The 17,448-nt window shown below is 36.8% G+C and overlaps 3 protein-coding genes across 7 annotated transcripts; 2 read left to right on the top strand and 1 right to left on the bottom strand.

Moving 5' to 3' along the window:
- LOC109709175 (zinc finger protein AEBP2-like) lies at positions 1,581-10,021 on the top strand. Its single transcript, XM_020231261.1, has 4 exons — positions 1,581-1,943; positions 2,579-2,677; positions 2,796-2,989; positions 9,156-10,021. The coding sequence occupies exon 4, from the start codon at positions 9,376-9,378 to the stop codon at positions 9,811-9,813; it is 438 nt and encodes a 145-aa protein (XP_020086850.1). The 5' UTR covers positions 1,581-1,943; positions 2,579-2,677; positions 2,796-2,989; positions 9,156-9,375; the 3' UTR covers positions 9,814-10,021.
- On the bottom strand, positions 3,310-4,166 carry LOC109709173. The gene has a single exon (XM_020231260.1). The coding sequence runs from the start codon at positions 3,962-3,964 to the stop codon at positions 3,509-3,511; it is 456 nt and encodes a 151-aa protein (XP_020086849.1). The 5' UTR covers positions 3,965-4,166; the 3' UTR covers positions 3,310-3,508.
- Positions 13,704-17,104, top strand: LOC109709648 (SAC3 family protein C). 5 transcript variants are annotated; one of them, XM_020231959.1, is made up of 9 exons: positions 13,704-14,111; positions 14,276-14,376; positions 14,885-15,106; positions 15,430-15,645; positions 15,727-15,812; positions 15,982-16,078; positions 16,351-16,443; positions 16,552-16,706; positions 16,792-17,104. In XM_020231959.1, the coding sequence occupies exons 1-8, from the start codon at positions 13,970-13,972 to the stop codon at positions 16,702-16,704; spliced, it is 1,110 nt and encodes a 369-aa protein (XP_020087548.1). In that variant the 5' UTR covers positions 13,704-13,969; the 3' UTR covers positions 16,705-16,706; positions 16,792-17,104. The 5 variants fall into 5 exon arrangements, with proteins under 5 accessions (XP_020087548.1, XP_020087547.1, XP_020087550.1 ...); XM_020231958.1 differs by having other exon boundaries at positions 13,708-14,111; positions 16,552-17,104; XM_020231961.1 differs by having other exon boundaries at positions 13,970-14,111; positions 14,893-15,106; positions 16,552-17,104.

Raw genomic sequence — 17,448 nt, 5'->3', positions numbered from 1 at the left:
CTTCAGTTCTGTTTTTTTTTAGGCAGTCATTTTTCTTTATTTAATTACCTCTTATTTGTATTTTTATTTGTTTCATCTGTGAAATTCTCGAAGAAGCCTTTCGGATTTAGTAATGCGGGAGACAGTTCATCACAATTGCTCTAAGAAGTCTTTCTAAAGCAATTAGGGGTGCCTCTCCTTGGCATTTGAGAAACGCCAGGTATTGAAAATAATTTCTATTTGTAAGGGAATTTTGTCCTTATGTTCATTAAGTTTTTACAATGAAGTCTTGTGTCTTATATTGTTCTATGTTATTATTCTGTGTGAAGGTTTCTCTGTGTTAATCTGTTTATATTTGGCATTCTTTTGTAAAAACCTTTTTTCAATCACTAAATTACGCTCTTCATCATCTTTTTTAACAATAACTATATATTCTTCTTTCTTTAGAACATTTATGTACTCTAGTAATTTCCTACCATATTTTTTGCTGCTTGGATCCACTAATCTCCTGCTACTTATTTTTCATCTACAGGCTTGCTGATAGTAGAAACTCTCTTTACCTCAAGGTGGCTATCTCCTTTGATTAACGGAATGTTTTTATCAATAGCTTTTATGAGATAAAGCCATTTTTTAATTCTAATTCGCTTCCTCACAAATCTCACAAATTTACAAGTTGGATGAGAGTAATGGTAATTTATATGACAAATAGTCTGGTTCTTTTTTCTTTTTTCTTTTTCCATTTTTTTTTGAATGTCTTAACCAATTGGGTTAATCTTTCACTAAAAGATAGGAATTTAAAAAGGTACAAGTGGGCCCCACGAAAGTTTGGCCAAGTCATGAGAAAACCAAAAAGAGCTAGTACTCCGTGATTAGAACCACGTAACAATGTCAATCATGAGAACAAGTCGTGATGTGAAATATTCATGCATGCAGTATTACTTGCATAGCAATGCTACCTAAACACCCAAAAAGTAGTTGTAAATATGACGTTCTACCCATCCGGGGGTCAATATTTTCACAATGGTCTTACCATTTTTTTGTATTCAATATTAAAAACTTGAAAGGAATGTTTAAATCCTTAGATGGGTGGCTGTAAGATTTACGCCCTACTTTTGGATGTACAAGTATCACTTCTCTGCTTGCATTTTGCTGCTTTCTTCCATTTCACTACCTCACATCGAATCAGCTGGGAAACTTTGATCACGAGCTATCATATGGTCAAAAATACACCTGTTCCTCATCAACCACAACTGCCAACAGTAGCTTGCGAAGAGTGTTGAAGGGTTTTTTTTTTTTTTAATCCTCTTTTCTCATTAACTGAGTCATGTTGATCCAAGAATTTCATAGAGATCTTCATTGGTTGATGCAGGAAGGTCCTGCTTTGATGTAAGAAGCTTCCAGGTTTGGGGCACCACAAGAAGAGATGGTCGGTCTCTCAAAGGCTCCATTGCAAAAGATACACGCAGCGTTGTGCCTCTGCTTCCACTTTCGTAAGTTTGCGGCTGTTAAGATTTTTGTCCTTGGTGAGTAGCTGCATCCTTAATCCCACACCCCCCCCCCNATGCAGCATACAAAGCTCTCTCTCCCTCCTAAAAAAAGAGATAAAGACTGAATAATCACCAACAGCACAGAGAAGCACTTATTTTTACTCCTCCGCCAACCTTCATCTGAGTTGTTGGATAAAACAGTGTCTTCAAGTACTTGTGTTAGTGGGGATATCTCACAGTGAGCTCTGAGGGAGAGATGGCATCGTACTTGGAGTATCCATTCACTGTTGCCTCAGCATTTGTTAACAGTGAGCATCACATTAGGAACCATGGAGAATAGACATTCAAAAGGACTGCAAGTGGGTATAATGCCGTTCCATTTGGAAGCTAGTAAGAGAGCTTGGTCCCCATTCCCGACTTAAAAATTCTATGGAGGTATTGGAGAAGGAATAAACTCTACAAACTCCTCGCCACAAGGTAGAACAATTTGGTCGAATCGACCAACCGGGTGCACATCGCTTGTACAAACTATTTCGGATTAGGAGATCCAAGATAAACTCGGGTTAGAGCAAAATTGGCACCACTATTTTGAGAGGCAAGCAATAATCTAGTTTTTTGAACAACTCACTATAAAGGATATACTGTTTCATATGCACTGCAAACAATTTCCCTAGGAATTGAGGAAACATTTTCTCTTCCTTCTCTTTTGTTTTTATTATTATTATTTTTTGAAAGCAAGCTTTTAGGCGAAGATTTTGATGTAGGTTGTTTTTATTTTCACTTTTTAAACTATGTTCGTGACTGTGGAACTTGATCTTCTTTTTTTATCAGCATCACCACTTATAAGAGTAACGAATATGGGGGACTCCAACATGTTTTACCTTATTGCTCTCGTGTTTTCTTGAAATATATTTATTCTTACGTTTTGGGAACAAACCCTGTTCGCCTGCATTACAGGTGGTAATAGTCTAGGAGTAAAAAAATTTAAAAAAATGGTGAGTCATGTCATTTTATATTAAGGCAGCAGGAAATTCTTGATTATTATTTTCTGAAAGGTAGAAAGTTTTTGATTGATCATCTCAAATGTTACCCTCTCTCTGTGTTTGCAACAGGATCACAATGTAAGCCATGAGCATCACTGGAAAATCCTGTTTCAGCCATTTCTATTGAGGGTGATGGTATCTGGCTTTGGCTTCAAAAGCGTTGCCGCGGTGCGATCTCTATACTTTTGTTTTTTACAGATATTTCTGTTGAAAACTTTCATGCTGGTAAATCAGTGTACACACCTCGCACATCATTTGAACTATTTTTCTGCTTTCTTTGTTTTAGGGAAACGCACACTGAATAACTTATTTCTGCGAGATATCGATCGTATGTATTCGTGGAAACGGCAACAGCAATGTTACTTAATGCTCTGAAAAAGTTTGGAGTTTGTTGAATGATCTCGTGAGCTGTGCTACTGAGCAGTGCATCATTTATTGGGAACACGAGGAGAGCACATGACTTGTCCACTACATAAATGGGTGAGTACCTAACTACTAAAAGGAGAAATTATTGTTTGCATTGCTCTTCCACATCATTTCTCATCTGTTAATCAAGCTATTAAATGCAACACCGACACCGACACTCCTGTTTTAGAGCATATTTTCTGCAGGGGAAAAAAGAATTATGCTATGCTTACAAATTTTTTACGAGTTTTCTACAAAACCATGGGTTTCATTGGTTGAACTTAATTCTTACCTTAGCGAGTTTTTAAAAGGTTTGTAAAGCTGTTTGTAAGCATAGCATTTCTTTGAGAAGAAAGAGATCATAACACCAGATGACGGAACTGAGCTAATTTAAATAGAGACTCAAGAAAAAAAAAATAATTTATTCGAATACAATCTTATTTCCAGAGTACTCATGGAAAACATTTGATGGAGAGGATTGAACACATACCTGTTCACATACACTTGATTGAACCAGAAATTAAAACACAACAACAAAAATCAGTTAATCATAGTCAATATAGATGCAAAAAGAACACGATTAGATAGAATTCTTCAGATATAATTAAACCTCACAGTAGGTGTTGGGATGATGATATTATGGTGGTTGTAGTGGTGGTAGTAATAGTTTGGCAAGGACTTTTTGAGAGAGCCCATAGTTGGTGAAGGAGCTACTTGCATGAACATGTAATTCCCTGCAAATAAGTCTCCAATGTATGGTTTTCCCTCCTTAAACCTCCTCACCACCTTGGCCATTGTCACTCTCAATGCTTTAGCAACTAGATTCCCCTTCCTCCTACAAAGCCTTCTAAGCCCTGCTATTCTCACCCTCGGCTTGCTTCGCCGCCACCCCCACCATTGTCGACCGCCATTGCTGCTGCCACATCTTCTGCTCCTCCTAACAACCATAAGATCCTCTAAGTAGTTCTTTTTAATCAATTTATGATCTTCATCTGATTCAAGAGGGAGCTTCTCAAGCCTTTGGTAGGAGAGTTTGAGGGAAGAAGCCATTTTTCTGAGCCACCACAGTGAGCTAGATGCGCTTTGGCTTCTCTTTGGAAAGAACTAAGGAGGGTTCCGACTTACATCCATTTCATGTAAGAGGTCTACATCATCTTTTTTGTGATTGCCCCTCTTGTGTCATAATGAAGGTGTAGAGGAGTTGGGGGAGAAGCTGTTGGGTTTTTTAATGCTTGAGCTACTTCAGCTAGAGGTTGGATAGCTGGATGTGGGTGGATCCTCTTGTTGGGAGAAGAACAAATAATTATAATATTAATAATAATAGTAAATGGACCCAGTCTACCAAGTCGACCATGAACCAGGGTATTGGGAGTTACATGAACTCCACTTTGGTGCTCTTTAAAAGGGAGAGCAATGACCGACCGTCCCTAGAGCACCGTCTCTAGAGCAAGTGGCAAAGGGCTTGGTGGTTGGTACCCGAGATCCAAGTTCGAATCCTAGTTGATTTACATTTCCAGCTAAGTTTATTTCTAAATGAAATAAACGAAGCGGGTAGCATGCTACCTATCTCTCTCTCAAAAAAAAAAGAAAAAAAAAAGAAAAAGAAAAAGAAAAAAGGGAGAGCAATGCTACCCATACATCCTATTCATAGTGTTTTATCAATTTTTGAGTCGTTGCTTATAAAATGTACATCCCTTATGATGTACATGTAATTATAATCATAGATTAATCACTACGGTTCGAACTGAAAACTAAGTGTGATTAGAATGTCTAAGTAACACGATCCCCAGGCTTTGTGCATGAGTTTACACAAAATAACAGACATCGCGTTTAATGAAGCTGATTGATGTTTTTCTATAATTGTATAACTCTGTTATATATATAAGCCATATTAGAGTTAATTTTGCCAAACTGGTTGGATTCATGACTACCATGGTTGGACAAATTAAGATCATTATGATGAGCTTGACCAAAAAGGAGCTTATAAACTTTGTTAGTTTAATTATAATCATAGATTAATTACTATCAGTCACCTCTTTTTGACTTCAACCTTACTTATTGTGATTCAAATTAAGCACTCGATTACCCAATGAAACTATAAAAAGATTTTTTTTGTCTCCTTTTTCATTCACGATATTTGATCTTTTCGAACTATTTTTTGGAGAAAGTATTCATTATACCAAACTGTGATTGTGAAGGTAAATTCAGTAAATACTATAATTGTTTCCAGTAAAATAGATATTGAAAAAAAACAAAAAAAGAGTACTACGATCTATCTATCTATCTACTTTTATCAGATGCCAATATTTAGGTTTTTTTTTTTTTTCCGCCTGTAATTGCAATATTTAGTTGAATGTTGTTGTTTCTATATAATTCTTTCTTTTTTGACATAAAACTGTAGGCTTTCCAAAGTTATTGTCACCTATGTTATGATCAATGAGTGTATAAAATATCTGTTACACTGAACATTAATCTCGCTCAAGCTATAAAATTATGAGTGCTATGATTACAACCTCTCTCATCCAACTCCCTTCTTCAAAATCTAATCTACCATTCATATTTCTCTAAATATATAAATTTATGACAAATGTCCCTCTTAAATTTTAAATCCAAAGCCCCAATCCTAAATCCTTTATTAGTGTGTGCAAGGGTATCAATTATATTTTACAATTTGAAAGGATATTTACAAAAATTAATCTAAAATTATTATAAATAATGCTCGACGTGGACACAAGAAACCCCCAACAGGATGGGATTAAGTCTATCCTACGGAATAACTCACAATGCTCGCTTATTCCCGTAATGACTTGGACCTGTCGCAACCCGCCGATGATGAGATTGCTCTGAGACGTGGGGATGTGGTGTGACTTGCATTGGAGAATTTGAGAATAGATTGTACTAAAATACAAAATATCAAAAATATTGGACTGAAAAAATAATAAATTGGTAAATGGGCCAATTGGGCCTCAGTCTGTGAAGTCCTGGGGGCTATTGGACTGGGCTTGGCTTGGTCAAACTTTGTCACTCTACTTAGTCGTTACTCCTTGCTTTACTCTTCTGGTTATTATAGTTCTCTCTTACTGGTTAGATCCTCACAGAGTTCATTGTGTTTGGTCACGGAATAATATTTGAAGGAATCGATACTTTTATTCCTGAAATAACTTATAAGATAGGGAGGAACAAGAAATATTATGTTTGACTTGACATATTCCTACTTTTAGGAATCGTTTGGTTCGGGGATAAGCAAAAAGTGGTTATTGCAGAGATATGTATAAATTGAGATATAAGCGGGGATTAGATAAATTTTGCGTTTGGATGAAAATTGAATTATTCCTGAGAATAAAAAAAAATAGCGTTTGGTTAGGTAAGATTGAATAAGAAAGATAGTAAATTTTTATAAATAAAAAATAATAATATTCCGGTAAAGTATTCCGGTAAAAATTCATCCTGTTTGGCGGAATAGTGAGAATAACTTTCGTTATCCCTTGAACCAAAGGGGGCCTAGAATAGTCAAAATTATGTTTGGTTATTTGTTTTAACTATAGTAAAGAATAGAGGAAAGTGTTGCGAAGAGAGAGAACAATTAGACGAAGGATAAGCTGAAGAATAGTCCTATTAGGGAGAATAGTTCTTTAACGGGTTATTTCAAAATAATAAGGAACAATCCTTTTTGACCAAAATAAGTTATCTCTAACATATTTGGGTGTATTTAGCAGAATAAGTATGATAAAAAATTTTATTCGACTACAAACACGACTTTAGAGTTAAAACTCTGCTAGCCTACTATTATTAAAAATAGCCGTTACCTCTATAAAAAAGAGTCATCTGAGTTGTTAAATATACTCCCTAGAAAATTTAAGTGACAAAATTTATGCCCTAATTTGGGATTGCTAATATTGAAGTTCTAATTTCTTTTAAATTTATCCCCATTTAACTCGGTGGTTGGACTTAATTTGGGATTGGTCCGAGACAACCCCGAGATCAACCGACAAAAAATGCATAGACAAATAACAAAAATAAAAATAAAAATAAAAGAATAAATTTGATCATCTAAGCCTTTAGAAATAAATATAAAAGTTAAATAGGTTTTTTTGAGAAAAAAATATTATTAAAAAATAAATTAAGTTACAAAGATGAGACAACAAAAACCTGCGACTACAGAAAAAAAATAAATTAAAAAATAAAAAATATGGTGAGTAGGCTGTAGGTATTTGTCCCCTTTCATAGAATTTCATTTTTTTTAAAAAAAATGATTCTACTTATTTGTCTTTATCCCAAACCCTCCCGAAGTACCTGTGTACGTATACTAATTCATATTAAGCTCACGTCACGACTGAAACACGTTACTTCATGAGTTTTCTCAAATAATTTATTATTTTTTCTAAAAAAAAAAAAGATAGTTACCATTTACCAACAAATTAAATGAATAAAGTCCAATTTCATAGTACGGAAAAGTGTATGAGTTGTAGTCGCTTGTGGAGGATCACCAACCCCGTCTCTACAACCCTGTTTTTAGGAAAAATTCTAGAATACAACAGGTATATTGGTAATGTAACGTAACAAACCAATCAAAAATCTTCTTTTAAAGATATATATCCCGTCCTGATTATAAAAATATATTTTTATTGTACTTTTGTTTAAAAAGAAAAAAAGATGATTGTTAATAATGTGGTACAAGTATGATAGTATAGAATTTCTCCGTCTCTAGATGGGGAGAGTTGACGTTGCACGCACCCAAAAAATTTTTTAAAAAAAGTCAAAATGTTTGGCGCCCCCCTAGAGGCTATTTCGAAACAGACCCCTCAGTTTTAATTTTTCTGGTTTTCACCCTTTTAACTTCTGTGCTTTTCTTATTTAAATTTTGACTAAATTTCATATCTCAATTAGCGATTTAAAGCTAATTAATTCAATTTTAAATGTGACAAAATTACCGGTCAATTCGGTTAGATCTGTAATTTATTTGCCCAAAAGTCAACTAATTCCGAAAACAAAAAAAAATAATCAGAAGCGGAGAAGATCTCAATACAGGAAATAAGTAAATAAATAATCTAGGGGGCCATTTCACAACACCAGTACTTGAAGGGGGGACTTCATGTATGTTTGACCAAACAAAAAGAGTTAAGCATAAATAAAAATAAAAATTTAAATAAACAAAAAATAAAAAGTCGAATTATTATCTTCTAGAAGATCCGTGGGAAGCCGTCCTGGGCCGGCGATTCGGCGATTGACGATGACCCACCGCCCCGCGTTTTCATGAGACCAAAAACTCGCTTTGAAAAAACTGAACACCGCCGCTCTACCCACTGTACCAACTACCCACCCCCCTCCATAAACTGTTACGCGCACCCGGTGTACCGTGCACTGCACTCGTAAATGATGCAGAAATGGCCTCCGACTTAGTTTGGTATTAAGGCCTATCTAACGCTCGCTATTAGATAAAATAGAGTTGGGATAAAAGTGTATAGGGATACGCTTCTGTGTTCTTCTGTAGATCCGCAAAAAATATATTATAATCGACTCATCGTAATATATATATTACGTACGGGAACAAAATGAGGTATTTTTCCAACGTACTTTCTCACCGCACATAACTCAATCTCCTCGCAATTTTAAACGAAGCCTTAATATTTTTTTGGACTCCTGCTAGGTGGAGACCAGATAAATCATGTCACGTGTGTTGATAGGAAGAATTGAGTTTAGAGCTCTTTGAAAATAGAAAAATTTGAACTAAATCTCATACCATATAAAAATTTAAAAATAATCTATTTATTACTAATTGATTCAAGAATAGTTTTAGCAAACCCTATATGTGCCCTAAAACACTACTATGGAGGGCTCGAAATTGATTGGTCCAATGAAAACGCGATGTAATTGTAAATGTAGTATAGTTGAAAACACAACAATTATAAATGTATACATTTTATTTTGTTAGATATAAAGTTGAAAGACAACTATATATAAATAACTTGTTCGATTATGTGTGGTAGAAAGGTTATTAGGAAAGTAAGTTTATTTTTAATTTTAAAGTTACTTTCGCCAACTGTTGTTGCAGTTAAGCCTCCTCAGATAGTTCCAACTGTGACAGTCAAATTCAAATGTATCAAAATCAAACAACAAATTTAGTTTATATAGAATTACAACTGTAGTGCAGCTGCAACTGTGCGCGAGCGAACAACCATGTTGCGAACTATTATCTGCTAAAATTGTACGGAATTATATATGAGCGATGCACTCGGCGCAGGTAATACTTTTTCCGCTCCCCCGTCAACATTTCTAACGAACACTTCCTCGCGTCCACGCCGCTCGTGTCTCACACCCACGCCTTTCCCCGCATAGAATTTCCACATTTGAGGAAACCTACACCAACCGCATGCTGATCCATCCGTATATGTGTGTATATAGTATAAATCATCGCCTCGAGGGCCCGGCGATGTAATGGGTCGGCTTCGAGCTCGATCGCGATGAGTCGAAGCGCTCAAATCGGCGGTGGCGGCAGTGGCGTTGGTCCTTCGCTTATCGGTTACGAAGCGAGCGGCGACTCGGAAGATAAACTCTACGAAGTGATTGATATTCCTAGTGATGATGACGATGATGTTGAGGTTGCGGAGGACGAACACGACGATGCAGAATCGAGCAGTGGCGGCGGCGGCGATTGGGAGGCCGACGAGGGAGTGATGTGGTTCAAAAGGAGGGGGGTGATCGGGACGGGGGAGGCGGAGAACCACCGCAGGGCGATCGGAGGAGATGCTGCGGCGGCGACGGAGGCGGTGGAGGGCGAAAAGGGCGGGAAAGATGCCGCGAAAAAGGAGTCGGAGAATGAATTGGAAGATAATAGGAGATTCTGGGAGGCTTGCTTGGCTGATGAGTATACGCAGTTCGTAGATTGCGCCACTTCCTGAATAAGTGTGGATTCTAATAAGCAGCATACATATATATATATATATATAGGTGAGAAAACAATTCTTAATTACATTCTTTGTTATTGTGAAATTCTCACATGAATTTTATGTTTTCTTTTGAGAATGGTTTCGATCATGTGTAATAAATTTACAAGAACTGTAAAAATGCCTTTTATGAAGAAAATTTCGCATGTAGACGTGAGAAGAATTAGTCAATGGTTTCGAAGGTTGTTTCGGGAGTTTTTTTTTATTTTTTTTGGTGAAGCAGAGCAACCAAAAGTATCAATGTCAAAAGAAGAGAGAGAGTTGGAAAATTTTGATCCAATTGATCATTACGTAAGATATGGGTTATCCGGAAATTTTGCATTAACTAGCTATTAATATAGTGATAAACATGATAAGCAAGCGTTTGACCGCTTCGCACAAATAATTTGCCGTGTTACAATAATTTATCAGCACATTAATAATCTATAGAAAATTTCAACGATCAAGAGCATTTCTCTTGTAAATATTTAGCAAACATACACTAGTCTCGAAATAAACTTATTATTTTTCAATTTCACATATGTAAATTTAACTATCAACTCTTCAGATAAGATAAAAAGGGCAAAAAATAAAAACCAATGTCACATATGTAAATTTATATATGCTCATACTAGGTTTTTCTCGAGCTCAACCTAATGAACCAAACAGCCAGGAAAATTACAACAATAATCCTCGGGATATTTAGTCAGATCCGAAATATATATAATGATAGATATTGGTTATATCTTATCTCAAACTTTAAATATAAAATAAAATATAATAAATTAAAATTTAAGAACTAAAATCGAATGTTAATTAATTTTCTTCTCACAAATACTTTCGACCTTCCAAAACATTGTGTGTGTTCAACACGTGTACATCAGTTAATCAAAACTCAATACATTTAATTGTTGTTATTCTTATCGTCGCAGAAATTTTAGGCATTACAAAATGCTTTTTTTTTTTTTGCTGGAACTGCATATATCAAGTTGATAGTTAGTTAATTCGGATTCAGTGAAAATTTGGTACGGGTATAATACGCATAAAATTTATTTTCTAATTAAAAAATTCGGCTTAAAAAATAGATTTAGTATAAAATATAAAATATAAAATAATAATCTATATTAAAATATAAAAATTATAAGTTTTTTATTCAGATTTTTAATAATTCGGAAATAATTCGTGAATTATTCAGCATGAATAATTCTCTTTCTTTGAAATAAATTCGTAGACGGACCGTTTAATTCAAATTTTTTATAATTTCCGAATTAACTAACAAAGATATCAACTGACGGATAATTAATAGATTAATGACGTATAAATATAATATTCTACAGTATATAACAAAATTGTTATTATTGTTGTTTTTCTTTTATTTATTTATTTGCTATTTTAATGCTTCTAAGAAAAATGCTACATGTGTATTTCGTTGATAGGGCGTAAATTTTATATCATACTATTCAAAAATTTGCAATAATTTTTTAAATTTTAAATTAAAAAAAATTGATAAAATAAAATCAGTAGAGAATTATGATTCTTTGGATGGGTAGGAGTGTGCAATCCACATCCAGTCCACATTGTACAAATAATATTATTTTTTTTAAAATAATATTTGCATACTCTGTTATTAAGGATGTACATTAGATTTAAAAACCCTTCGTGACTTTTTATTATTAAAAAAATAATAAAATATGTGAGAAAATCTAATTTAGGATTTATTTATTTATTTATTTTTTTGCTAGCTGTTTGGAAAAAAAAAAATTTTGAGAAAAAGGTAGCACGCTACCCGCTTCATTCATTCAGGATATGAACTTAGCTATATGGGTGAGGCAACAAGGTCTCTGAAGAGATGAAAAGCCGGACAAAGACCAAATAAAAAAAAAGAAAAATCAGTGTCTCTCCATAGGGCTAAACTTTCCCACAGGGACGTCAGCTGTTTAACCTTATAGCAACAACAGATTGGATCAGTCTGATTCCTCCTAAAGATCACACCATTCCTGGTCTCCCAAATAACCCACCAGCAGGCAATTAGTCCAGGTAAATCATCGCTCATGGACTGAGACCCCATCCTTCCGCTCCGTCTGTCCCAAACCATATGCACATCTTCGGCCAAATCTCCTGCTTGGACATCCTCCAATGACATCACCATAAGAAATTTGAAGAATACACATTGAGAAAAAAGGTGGTCTACCATTTCCATATCAGACCCACACAGCACACAATTTGTGTTGCCTATCCATCCTCTTTTTAATAAATTATCTACAGTAAGCGGTCTTTTCTTGAGGACAAGCCAGTAGAACACTTTAACTTTTAATGGTATGCAGATCTTCCAAATTTTGCAGGTCCGTCCATCTCTCGTCCCCCCGTCACACATTGCCGAATACGTTGACTTCACAGTAAAACGCTCGTCAGGGCTCCACCTCCAATGCACACTGTCCGGTCCCAGTCCAAGTTTGAAGGAGGAGAGCCGTGCCTTGAGGGCCGAGATGCATGCAGTCATCCTGTGGTCACTAGTGCTGGTGCTACTTAGAATCTTGTCCTAGTGCCAGTCGTTACTATTTGAGCATTCACTGATTTTCAAACTTTTACGAGTCGATGACCGGAACACCTCAGGAAAAGTCGAAGAGAGAGTGGTTTCCCCACACCACCGGTCTGACCAAAAGTCGATAATACACCCATTGCCCAACTTGTAGCAGACTCCCCAGTTGAATATATCTTTTTGACTTAGAATGCCCTTCCACCAAAAGGAGGATGATCGAAAGCACCTGCCCTCTTTTAGTAGTCTTCTTCTAAGATAGAACAGCTCACGAATTATCTTGTTCCATTGCAACTGAGGCGCCGTAAAAAATTTCCACCACCATTTGGCAAGGAGGGCTTGATTCATGACCGTTAAATCAAGGACACCGAGGCCTCCCTCTTTCTTGCTCCTGCAGACGCTCTTCCAGGAAACAAGACATCCCTTACCGGGTGAAGTGGATCCTCCTCTCCAGAAGAAATCTCTACGCAGAGCCTCAATGCGTTTGATAACCCATTTTCGTGTCTTGAACACAGCAAGAAAATAAAGAGGTAGATTAGTGAGAACGGTGTTTACTAGGATAAGTCTACCCCCTCGCGATAGAAGTTTTGCTTGCCAACCATCAATTCTACGTTGAACCTTGTAGATGATTTCCCTCCAAGTCTCCTTGGACAGGGGTCTGGTTGCCAACGGCAGGCCTAAATATCTGGTGGGTAAGCTACCGAGTTTACAACCTAGTATGTGTACCAGCCTACTCGCTTTTCCTTCCACTTGACCAGTATAATATAGTTCCGATTTCTCCCTATTGACCTTCATTCCGGATGCCCACTCGAAAAGTTGCCATAGAAATTTCAGATTTCGCATGCATCTCTTCTTGGCCTCACAGAAGAAAAAAGTGTCATCGAATTGGATAATGGAAACCCTGGAAGCCTCAGAAGGGCCAATGCCGTTAATAAGATTGTTGGAGATTGCCTCTTTCGTCAGTCGAGCCAGACACTCTGCTACGAGTAAAAAGATGAAGGGGGGAAGCGGGTCGCCTTGCCGAACCCCCCTCTTTGTCTTTATCCACTTGGTTGGTACGCCATTAACTAAAACAACGATCTTAGCGTTGCACACACAAAGTTTGATCCAGTTGCACCACTTATCATCGAAGCCCCACCAGTCTAAAATGCGAAGAAGAAACGACCAATAAATTCTGTCGTATGCCTTCTCAAATTCACTTTTACCCCGACTCCCTCAGTTTCCAGCTTACTCTCCCAGCCGATCAGCTCACGAACCGTCGCGAAAGCATCAGTGATATTTCTTCCCTTCAAGAAAGCCGATTGGGTGGGTGATATCAGATCTCCCATAACCATCTCCAGTCGATTGGCTAAAACTTTGGATAGGATCTTATGAATTCCGTTCAGCAGGCTTATAGGTCGATAATCATCCGCCCATTTAGCTCCGTCTTTCTTCGGAATTAAATAAATATAAGTATAATCAATAGGGTTGGTGTGTAGCGTCCCCTCGAACAATTCTTGAAAAATGTTCAAGAGAGCGCCCGTTTGGGAACTTGATCACTGAGTCGATTGAGATAGAGAGAGAGAGAGAGAGAGAGAGAGAGAGAGAGAGGTGAGGATGCAGAGGAGAAGTGGGAAGGGAACCTACCAATCGCCTCTCCCCTCATCCAGTGATGCGAACGCTCCTCGCTCCCATGGCGACGACCACTTCTCCCCCAACACCGCCTCTCTCGTCGGAACCTGCCCCGATATGTGCCCAGGTTCATCTCCTCTTCCTCTTCTTCCCCCTCCCCATCTTGGGAAAACCCTAGCTCTTAGCGTTTTGTGATCGCATGTCATGTGATTTCTCTTGCAGCAGTAATAGTAGGAATTTGTGCTATGGGGATGTAGGATTTTGAATTTGGTTTTCCTTTCCTATAAGCAGCGAAGGAGAGGGCTCAGCGACAGAGGCTGAGAGACCTCTCGGTGTTCGAAAGGGTCGATGGGAATCCCAAAAGAACTTCTCCTGATCTCGCCGTTAAAAAGGTAAATTATTAATCTCTGTTAATTTTTCCGTGAAATTTTTTGTTATTTTTTAGATAGGGAATGATTTGTTGTCGATACGATGTAATTTGGTGATCGAGTACTTGTCTTGTAGAGATCGATCGCTTTTACTATTGCTTTGAGAATTAATTTGTACGAAATCTTCATGGATTAGTTGCATTTGTAGTACTTTCTCTATTTTTCTCTGATCAATTTTCACTATGGTTACATTTGTGGCATCCCGGTAGTCCATGTTGGATTGAAAAGGGCTTATATATTGGTATATAAAAACTAGTACCCTAGTTCGAGTAACTTGGGCTTAAGCATTCAGGATAGTGATTTGGGTCTAACAAGCTCATTTTTTATCCGGATACTCGCTGTTACCTTGAATTCCATTGTATTTTTGAGATCTAATGTGATGCTGGATTGCGGTTTTAGAATTCTTAGCTGGTTAATATTGCTATACTTCCTGATGATTGGTTGTATTTTCTAACATTCGGTCTTCTGTTAGTTTTGCAGAACTATCTCTACTTTGGATGTACAGGCGTCAGATATGCGGCCACTGCCAGTGTTGCAAAAGACATTGGATTATCTTCTGAGCTTATTGGATTCTTCGCCATATCCGTTTGAAATTGTTCATGATTTCGTCTTTGATAGGACAAGATCTATCCGGCAAGACCTTAGTATGCAGAATATTGTTAATGATCAAGCAATTCATATGTACGAGGAGATGGTACCACTTTATCTTGTCAAACTCCTTTGGTATCCTCAGCTATAGTTTTACACTAGCAAGTAAAATGTGTAATATACTAATATACCTTTCGATATACGCATTAAGCATAGGAGTTTAGTGTTTAGTGTTTGTGAGGACTTTGTCACTTTATGCTTCCCTATCTACTAAATCTGGGCTAGGCTTTGGCTGTCTTTCCATTATAGCTTCTGAAAGAGGACTCCTTTTCATTTCTTTTCCTGTTGCAGAAAGATGTCCTTTTACATCTTACATTGTTAGGGAACTTTAAATTATATGTTCAATTAATACCTATTGAAAATTTGCAGGTGAAATTTCACATTACATCGCATCGAAAACTCGCCAGCTGTTGGAGCAAGCCTGATGTATCATCCTTGTGTTACCTCAACATGGAGCAGATGATGAAATGTTTATTGACCCTTTTTGACTTGTATCGTATTAATCGAAAGTCCATAAAGAAGAATGAAGCTGAGTTTCATTCTTTGTATGTGCTGCTGCATCTGGGCTGTAAGATACCAAAAATGGTCGGTCTCTGGCTTTCTGGTAGTTACTGCTTCTCAGCGGCTTGTTGATAGATTAATCTTCACTCTTGCACTGAACCTTAGGGTGAGTCACTCTCATTGTGGTACCGCCAACTATCACCTTCAATTCTCCGGTCAGAGCAAATGCGCTTTGCTCGGACTTTGTTGAGGTAATTTATGTTAAAATCATATGACACCAAATCCTGTGTAATCCCTTAGTGACGCGTCATTTTATGTTATCATGCCCTTTTTCCCCTCCGTTTGTCCCTGTTTATTTCTTCATGGATATCTTGTAACTCATTAACAGAATAACTCTCTGAACTTATCTATTTCTCGTAGGTACTCCCAACTGGGAAACTTCAAACATTTCTTTGCATTGCTAGCGTCTGAAGCGACTGATCTGCAGTTGTGTCTTGCTGAACCATTTCTAAATGAGGTCAATTTTGCAAACCAGATTGTTCATGTTATATTTTCTGTTCTGGATTCTCAGATGGTTACATTATTATTTTGGAGTTCTTGGTTTACTGTTACCTAGTTCAACTTTTCTTTTTCAACATTGGAGAGCAGCACAATATCAGCACTAGTTTTCCTATTTAGGATGATTGAAATCCTGCATCTTTTAGGATTAACTTTTAAAAGAATAAAAATTTCCCTCTTAATAACTTGTTTACCATAATAATAGATGTTTCCATTGTTCTCTTGTTGAAGGTCCGTGCACAGGCAATATTGTACATCAATTATGCGGGCTACAAACTTCAACCCTATCCATTTACACACCTCTCGAAAATCCTAATGATCAAGGTACGAAGTTGTTTTGGCACTCAGTTGGAATTTTTAGATTATTAATGCTGGGAAGATTGGTAAACATCGCCTTGACTAGTTGTCTTTGAACCACTCTAAACCGAGTAGGAGTCAGATCTAGAAACTCTATGCGTAGAGTGTGGCCTTGAAACAAGCACGGACGAGTCAGGTTCGAAGTTCTTACCAGCTAAACAGACATCCTTCTGTCTACCCAAAGCAGGCTTCCGAACTTCTAGCAGTCTTGCATCTGAGAAAGTTTAAAGGTAATCACAATCATTTACTTACCGTGGCCATTCATCTTGAAATTCAGAAAAATTTGTAAATCAGATACCTGTTGTACTTTAGTAGGGAAAAAGAATGTTGGAGTACTTGATCAGTAGTGACCTATCTGAGTACTTGATCAGATACCTGTTTTACATTCTATGAAGTAAACCACTTAATGCGTTGCTGTTTAGGGCTCTACCAGGAGATGTAATTTTATATGGTACTTGGTTATACCAGGAGATGTAATTTTATATGGTACTTGGTTATACCAGGAGATGTAATTTTATTTGGTGCTTGGTTAACCTGAAGAAATGCAATTTGGCAAGTCAAACTCTTAGTATTACATTTGTGTATTAAAAAATGAACCATCTTTTTCAGTATATTTTTCTTTTTAACATGTAGTATGGAAATCTCAAATTTATTGCATTTAGTGTTGATATTTATTACAGAAATTATGCTTTGCTTTCTATTCTGTTTATATAGTAAAAATTTGTTATCGATTTTAGACGTGTCGTCATGCTTGTGTCAAATTGCCAAGTCGGTTTTTTGTGAAAAATGCTAGTTTTAAGTTAAGTTCTCGTTAGAAGAATCATCATGGAAATGTCAGATTTATTTTTATCAAATCCAATATAAATGAAGGTAAGGACGAACGAAAATAAATTTGGTTAAATACCATTGCAGTCGCCACAGTAGGTGTAATAGATGGCACTGCAGCAGCTTTGCCTGCAAAATTGTACAAAA

The sequence above is a fragment of the Ananas comosus genome, linkage group 4 (genome assembly GCF_001540865.1).
Source record: "Ananas comosus cultivar F153 linkage group 4, ASM154086v1, whole genome shotgun sequence".
NCBI classification, from domain to species: Eukaryota; Viridiplantae; Streptophyta; class Magnoliopsida; order Poales; family Bromeliaceae; genus Ananas; species Ananas comosus.
The sequence above is the reverse complement of the archived record's forward strand: the minus strand, read 5'-3'. Positions and strand labels throughout refer to the sequence as shown.